This window comes from Aythya fuligula, chromosome 19 (genome assembly GCF_009819795.1).
Source record: "Aythya fuligula isolate bAytFul2 chromosome 19, bAytFul2.pri, whole genome shotgun sequence".
In the NCBI taxonomy this organism is placed as follows: Eukaryota; Metazoa; Chordata; class Aves; order Anseriformes; family Anatidae; genus Aythya; species Aythya fuligula.
Genome location: NC_045577.1, coordinates 2,812,123 through 2,820,147, shown reverse-complemented (window position 1 = coordinate 2,820,147; position 8,025 = coordinate 2,812,123). Strand labels below are relative to the sequence as shown.

At 46.9% G+C, this 8,025-nt stretch overlaps 1 protein-coding gene across 2 annotated transcripts; it reads left to right on the top strand.

The window, feature by feature from the left end:
• The first annotated feature begins 3,255 nt into the window (after positions 1-3,255).
• On the top strand, positions 3,256-7,030 carry TMEM250 (transmembrane protein 250). 2 transcript variants are annotated; one of them, XM_032200259.1, is made up of 3 exons: positions 3,256-3,398; positions 3,781-3,891; positions 5,979-7,030. In XM_032200259.1, exon 3 carries the CDS (start codon positions 6,112-6,114, stop codon positions 6,529-6,531), a length of 420 nt encoding a protein of 139 aa, XP_032056150.1. In that variant the 5' UTR covers positions 3,256-3,398; positions 3,781-3,891; positions 5,979-6,111; the 3' UTR covers positions 6,532-7,030. The 2 variants fall into 2 exon arrangements, with proteins under 2 accessions (XP_032056150.1, XP_032056151.1); XM_032200260.1 differs by lacking the exon at positions 3,781-3,891.
• Positions 7,031-8,025: the final 995 nt, after the last annotated feature.

Sequence of the window (8,025 nt, the reverse complement as noted above, 5' to 3'; positions counted from 1 at the left end):
ACCGGTTTAGCAAAACCCAAGTGAATTTGCACAAGATGCCGTTGGTTTTGGATGGTGTTTTTGGATGTGACAGGTTGCCAGCAGTGAATACTAGCTTGAAAATACCATGTTAACATGTTTATTATCTTTAAGACCTCTGAAATTATGGCTATCTATATGGTTTTATACTTACTGTACCAGGAGGTGTTTCTGTGTCACTGAAAGAAGCTTGTTAGCTACCTTTCTGGATATACTTTTCAGCACACAGGTTTACAGATTTCTGCTGGTGGCCAAACAGTACTGGGTGTTATACATTTATAAATGTACACACAAAATCTGTTTCAAATAAAAGCTTTCAGAAATGTAAAGCTAGCCACTGGAGGGGATATTTTGCAGAAAGGGAAAAAAAAAAAAAAAAAAAGAGAGAGAAGAAGAGGAAGAGTATTGCAATAATGAGTTAATTCCCACAGTAGCAATATGGGCATAGTTATTTTTTGTAAAACAGATGTAGAAAGGTTTCAGACCAAATATGGGTCTGATTTTCAGAGGTCCAGGTATTTTACAGGGTTGAATACCTTACAGCCTCCTTCAAATGAACCTCTAAATGAGAACCTCTCCATAAAACCTTGCTTACGCTTGCAAAAATCAAATGTTTAGCTCTCCACAAGTAATAGTATTGAAAGCTTTTTCTAGACAGGGGTCAGAAAGTGCAGATCCATTCTAAGTGCAAAAGGATGGAGCTAAAGGACATCTCGATATTAGAGGATTGTTACTCCAGCTCCAGCCTAAACGACTTGACTGAGGCCAAAGTGTGAAGCGGTGCCAGCAAGCAGGACTGTAAGTCAGAGTCCCTCGCCTTGTGTTCAGAGCGAAAGATCACATTCACAAAATGAGCAAGAAATGTGGAGCAAATGTCTACATTGAACTGTTTCACCTCTTAACTCATCTCAGATTGAAACGGGATTGACTCACTGGACTAACATTAAAGACATGCATCCACACAAGATCTATTCGTGAAAGGTGTTTTAAGGTTTTTACTGAAAAGAAATCTCCCCCAAAAATGGGACTGAAAATATGTTTCCGTTATAAAATGAGATAACTCTGCTGCTACTTTTTTTCCCTCAGCCTAGCAAGCATTTCTTGCATTCTTGTCTTAGCACACTACCTTAGTGGCTCTTCATGTGCAGCACCATAGTAATTTATCATTACCCAGTCTCCAAATTATTCTAGTGTTGATTAAATTAGTAAATGCAATCACAATCTGAAGCAAGTTAATTGAGAGAATTTATTTGGCCCTGACAGTTTTATGCATGTTTGATTAAGTATTATAAGGTTTGTTTTTGATTTTGCATAATTTAACTTTAAATCCTGCACTGGGGGGGGGCCATCAACTATTAATGACTGAAATAAACTCTTTTAAGATGCATATATTTATGATTTATTTCTAAACGCAATATCTTCCAGATTTTTTTTGTTCTGTTGCCAAAGTGACAAATATGTTTAAAGTAATATTTTGAGCAATTCGGTTCATGCTATAAATCTCATGAAATGTATACAATTCATTAAAAGTTTTGAAAGAAGTACAAGTTAGCATTTATATTGCAACAAGTGACATATAAATGTGTATGTTTGTCTTCGAAGCGTGCCATAAAATATATCAGCGCTGGCTGGCCGCTGTGACTAGTACTAATGGCCCGCTCTCTGGGCTGATGATAAGTTTCATCACAAATCTTCAATGCTGTCAACACAAAACTGTTCAATCAACAGGAATATGAGTTGTGTCTTTAGTAAAATTAGCACAGGAAAGAAATACAACCGAGAGCCCCGCTGGAGTGCTGTGGGCGGGTTCTCTTCGGGCTGCAGCACAAGCAGTTGCTTAGGACCTCACCTTTTTGAATGTCAAAGCTTCAATTCATGCCTGACCCGGGGACTGTATATTTTTTAAGATGATACACATTTATTTAAGCAGCGAAGTGGTCAACGTATTTCAGGCTGAATGGTGCTGCCTTGCTTTTTGTCATCCTGACCTAAAAAATGGAAAGGGTTGGTCTCAGCACTGATGTTGTGGTGTCACCCCCTTGTGCTTGTGTACGGGTTTTGGGTTGGGCAGTGGAGTTCTTTGGGTGTTTCTGGAGGCAATGGCAGACGTCGCCTGCCTGGAGCAATTCCTGTGGGAAGCCAGGAGTCCCCTCTTCAACGCTTGCATTCATTCTCCAAGCCAAAGCTGGAAAGATCAAAGTACTTTCATAATGCTGTTGCTTGGGCTGAAATTCCCATCCCTGACTCCCTGCTCTATGCAATGGCGGAGCGAAATAAATGAAACGTGGCTCTTGTGCTAATCTTAGTCACCGAACAGATGTTCTCATTTCATGCCATCAGGGAAAAATGCATCAGCTCTGCGCCTCCCCTTCTCCCTCCCACCAGAAGGTAGGTGGGAGAACAGAAACGGGCAATTTACGAGGAGCACACCACCGCTCCTCGCCTTGGCTGGGATTTTCCCTCGCTGTATATCCAGCACCTCGGGCCCCTCGTTGTGTTTGCGGAACAAAAAAGCTCCGCGGGGCAGAGGCTGCTGTGGGTGAGCAGGGAGTGCCCAGAGCGGGGCGCGCGCGTCGGAGCCAGTTGGTGCGCTCGGAGGTATTTGGCCTGGTGCCTTCAGCTGCCTGTGCAGCGCAGCACGGCTCGCTGCTGGCAGATGGCTCGAGTTATTATTATTTAATGTTTTTCTACTGCGACAGTGCCTGGATGGCAAGTGGGGCAGGGGGCCAATAATAATAATAATAATAATAAAATAATAAAATGTTTTGTATTCTTTCCATTACAGAAAGTAATTCTTAATTGAATCTAAAGGGAAACAGCAGGGAGGGCTTTTTTGTTTTGGGTTGGTTTTTTTTGTTTGTTTGTTTGTTTGTTTTTGTTTTTCCTCCTTTTTATTTCGCCTCTGATCCGTCCTCCTCCTGTGTGTGTTTTAGGAGCTTTTGGTGTCTTTTCGGTGTCTTTTCGGTGTCTTTTCGGCTCCCCAGCAGCCTGGGTCGCTCACACCGCGCCTAACACACAGCCAGGCTTTTCCACACCTCCCCGAACCACCCCGAGGGGCTCGGTGCCCCCCTCCCTGAGGCCTAGTCCCGCTCCCCGCCGCCTGAAGCCTTCCAGGCCCCGTTGCCATGGCAACGCGCCGCCCTTCCCGCTTCCGCCTTGCGGGCGCTGCGTGATGACGCCATCCCCGCGCGCCGCCGCGGCCGCTCCCTCCCCGTTGCCGTCGCCGCCGCCGCCGCCGCCGCGGGCCGGAACCGGAGCGCGGCCGCTCCCCGCACATGCGCAGTGCGGCGCCCGCCACTAGGCCCGGGCCTACCGTCAGCCCGGGCCCGGGACGCTCGGGCTCGGCGGCCGCCGCCCGGCGGGAGGCCATGGGCACGGCGGTGAGAGCGGGACGGGGGCGAGGGGGGCGAGGGGAGGCTCCGGGAGGCGAGGGGAGGCCCCGGGGGAGGCCTCGGCCCCTTCCTGAGGCGTTACCGGGGGTGTTTGGGGTGTGCCGGTGGGCCCCGGCCTCTCGCCGTTGGTGAAGGAGGAGGGGGGGGGGAGATTCTTTGCAGCGTGCAGCAGTCAGCTGTGACATACGGAGCATCGAGTGCCTCCTGCTTTTTGAAAGCGTTGGCAGATTAAAAATTGTGATTCTGAACCCGTTAACGCACAAAATGAGCGATCTGCGGCCTGAGCTCTCCTTTTATCTCTTAGCTCAACTCGTGTGTGGGATGTTGTGGGTCTGTGAAGCGCCTTAGCTGTTTCTTTCCTTCCTCCTAGGAGGCCAGGTGTCTCAGGAAAGCTGCCCTTTTGTATTGGGGGAGTTAAGCGGCACCCAGGAACAGCAGCGGATTATCGACCTGCTGGGTGGATGGCAGCGCCGTTAGCAATGTAATACTTCGGGAAGTTTCCCGTTTGCACAGCATCCCCCTGTTTGTGGCTGGCACGGTGTTGGCATTTCAATTTATCTGAAGACATCAAGCTCCCGGGGGCTGTTTATTTATGTGGTGGGCACAGTGAATGTGAGCGAGTCGTTGCTGTTCGCACCAAATAAGTTCTGCAGCTGAGCTGTTTGGGGCAGTTCTCTCAGATTCACCTACTGAAGGTTGTGTCAAAGAGAACCTAAACTCTTCTCCAGCTCATCAGATGTGAGGCCAGCGTGCTGAGTTTGCCCCAGAAACTGTAACTTATGCCCATGGGGGTTGTGCTGTGCTGCTCAGGCGTGCTTTCACCAAGTGCTTCTCTCGTGCTCACACTGATTTCTCCGTGGCTGCTCAGGGAATCAGGATAAGGAGCTGAGCCAGAGTTTGCTGGGAATTATAAGCTGTTTTTCATGTCCCGCTGAAGGAGGCTGTAAGAAGAGGCGGCATTATCAGAAATGCAGTGCTCCAAGTCCACAGAATATGAATTTTTAACTTGTCTTGCTAATTTGTTCCTCCAAAAGCACCTCTGAAGGCAAACACTGAGCAGCTGATGCAGAGCACGTGGAAGGCACGCTCCGCTGCACGCTCCAGGCACAAAACTGTTGTCCTTAAGCAGTGTTGGGTTAGCATCTGACCACCTTATATGCCTTGCAAAATACATCCTTGTAACATACGTGTGAGCTACCGAGCATTTCCTCTTTACCGGCAGGAAATTATGACAAGGAGGCACTTAAATTACACCGGTGGTTTTTGTAGTTGAGACCAGAGCTCAATTATCACAATTCCTTAATCATAAGCTAACTCATCCTCCTTTTTATTAGCTTGATTCATGTAGAGCCAACAGATTCCTTTCCTCTGTTAGAGAAATTTTAGGTAATTAAAGCTGGGACCTCGCAGCAGTGCTCAGAGCTGTTATTGCCACACGTGTACAATTTGAGGCAGGGAGAAGTGAAAAGATTTACTCAGTGGCACGCTGCCGCAGAGAAGGTTTTTGATATCAGGCTACAGTTGCCTTTAGCCTTATCGTTGACTCTGTGATTAGTTTAGGTAGTAACAATAAAAAAAATCCTGAATTAACTTTTAAATTACTCTTATTTTAACAGTGATAGGATCTCTTGTTCAAGTGCCTGAGTGCCTGGGTGTGCGAGGAGGCAGGGGAAGTCCCTGTTGTTCTCCAGCGTTATCTGAGGAGTGCATTGTCATTTCATAATTCCCGGAATTTGGCACATCATAAGCCTGGGGTGAAGCAGAGAGCAGCTCGCAGGCTGCTGCTCATCCCTCAGATAACAACAGCGGGCGTGTGGAAGGAAGTTAAGATTGTAAATTCTAAACACTCCAGAAGGTCAAGATATTTCATTTGTCTCTGCAGGACACAGAAGGAGAAACAAACTCCTGGGTATCTTTGAGATGCTGCCACGCTGTGGGGTGCAATGACAGGGGGACCGCGAGGCTCATCTGAGCAGGGGAGGCACATCCTGTAGAGTGTGAAAAACACGATTGCCTCATGGCTCTTGCGAGACCTTTTATTACTTTCAGTTTGTTTATTTGGTGAAGCTTTGCCGGGATCTGCAGTGGGCAGAAATCTAGAATCACCGCCGTGTCTGGGCTGTAGAGCTCACTTGTAAAAGCACTTGGAGAACTTCAGAAACTAAACAAGAGAAAACTGATCCCATGCAAACACACATTAATATTACTTTTTGCATTGGTGGGATGTTGCAGGACTTCTGTTTGATTAAGAAGAGCCCTAATTAGCTGGGGTAGTTCTGGAACAAAGCTCCCTTCTTTCCTCCATTAACACCGTAAGGCTTGTAACAGGTTAAAGCTGGTGCTGCTGCTGCTTGGGTGCTTTGGGGGATCTGCCTGGGTGATGGCAAACAGAATTGTGCTGCTGCATGGCTGCCTGGTGAGCCGTAAGTTGTTAGCAAAGTTGTTGTAAGCGAAGAACTGGAGTTGTGCAAAGCATTTGTACGTAACCGAGCTGCAGAGCGTCTGTCCTGCTGCGCGTCCTCCTGCTGGGGCTACTGAAACGTGTTTTCCTTCTCTGCCTTCCTGCAGGTCCCTTCCTTCCTGGAAACTCAGCAAAGAGTTAGCGTTCCCAGGCTGTTGGAGCTCTTCCACGTTAACGGATGATATTTGCTATGTGCCCTGTAAGTCCTGCCCTGGGACTCGGTGAGCGGTGGGGTGCCCGATGCCTGTGATCCCCATTCCCCGCCGGGTCCGCTCGTTCCACGGCCCCCACACCACCTGCCTGCACTCGGCCTGTGGCCCGGTGAGGACCACTCACTTGGTGCGCACCAAGTACAACAACTTCGACATCTATCTCAAATCCCGATGGATGTACGGATTCATTCGTTTCCTGCTGTACTTCAGCTGCAGCCTCTTTACCTCCATCCTCTGGGTGGCACTCTCTATCTTGTTTTGCCTTCAGTACCTCGGCATCCGGATCTTTCTGCGTTTCCAGTACAAACTCTCCATCATCCTCCTCTTACTGGGGCGAAGGCGGGTAGACTTCAGCCTCATGAATGAACTGCTCATCTACGGAATTCATGTGACCATGCTGCTAGTGGGGGGGCTGGGATGGTGTTTCATGGTATTTGTGGATATGTAAATAAACCAAGCGCATGTGGGCCAAGAAGGTGACTGTTCTTCTACCCCCAAATGTGTCAATTATCCTCTTTTCTTTTTTTTTTTAATATAAATTAATTTATTTATCAGTGCTACTTTTTATTGATAAATTAATGTACTTGTCTCTGGAATTTGTATATATTTTTTTTGAGGGTTAAGGCGCCATTTTGATCATCAAGGTGCAACACTTGATCGGGTGTTTTTTCTTTGCGTAGTGCAAGTTAATACACGTTTCTTCTTGCCCATAGGCGCCTGCCTTTGCTGCTGTTCCTGTAAAAAAAAGCAGTGGTTTTTCTGGAGGGAAAGAAGCCAGATAACTTTGCACCCCACGCTCTGAATTGGTCTTCACCCTTTTTAAACAAAAACATTCCTCCATGTCTCAGGCATGTAACGTGTACCCTGTTTGACCCGTGCTGTCCTTTCTCTGTGTAGTTTGCTTTTTGCATATTCCCAACTAAGAATACAGGGCCAAATTAAACGCTGTTTTTTGGTTTGTTTTTTAAGATTCGTGCAAGATTTGCATTCAGCACCGTATTGTCTTGTTCACTTTGCTGTGATTCGAATGGTTTTGTCCTTTTCAGGCAGTTAGTGCTGAGTAACTGGAGTCTTCCCCTGACAGAGCAAATCCACTGGAGCGAGGGGGGCAGAGTTCAGTGTCAGTGCTCTTGAAATTCCCATCATAGCAAAGGCGTTATCATCTTGCAGTGATTATGGGAACCCTTTGCAGTGGTTCTTAGCATTTAGATCTTGGTGGTTTTTTCTACATCCCCCTGGGCTGGTTAGCTGCAGGTTCCTCACAGAGGTGCTTCTGTCTTACAGAACACAGCGAGATGAGGCTGGCTGACCCTTGAAAGCATTGTACGGTCTGCAATGGCAGTGGTGGTCCTCCAGACTTACAAAAAACACCCCTACCTTTGTGGTGGTGCGCATGGAGAGCTTTGCTAGCAGCTGAGGAAGAGAATTAAGCATTAAGCTTGGTTTTAATGGTCACGGTCTAAGATCTCAGACTGTTCCTCTGCAGTCAGTTAGGTAACTCTGTATTTATGGAGACAAGAACCTATTCCAAAGTTTATTTTGATTGTGTTTTTTTTTATGGTTTGGTTTTGTTTCTTGTAATGGAACATTACTCTTTCTTTAAGAACTGCTAAAAGCAAGCTGGTAAAAATTAGACCCTTTTTTTTGCCCCCTGAAATCATCGGAGTCAATCACAATAGAATAAGCAAGACTGGAGGTACGTGACCATCCCCTTATGATCTTTGCTTTGCGATGGGAATGTGGTTGAGAACAAAGTCAGCGTGCGCCCAGGGGAGGACACTCGATATTTCAGCCTGTGAGTGTTTTCAGTGCGTGCGGTGGAGCCTTTTGCTGACATCCTTTGATTTGTAGGCTTACAGATGCAAAATAGGGAAGCTTCTGTCTGAAGCCCTAAGCTAAAGCAAAACCAGAAATTATCTCATTATCAAGCATTACAGATAAT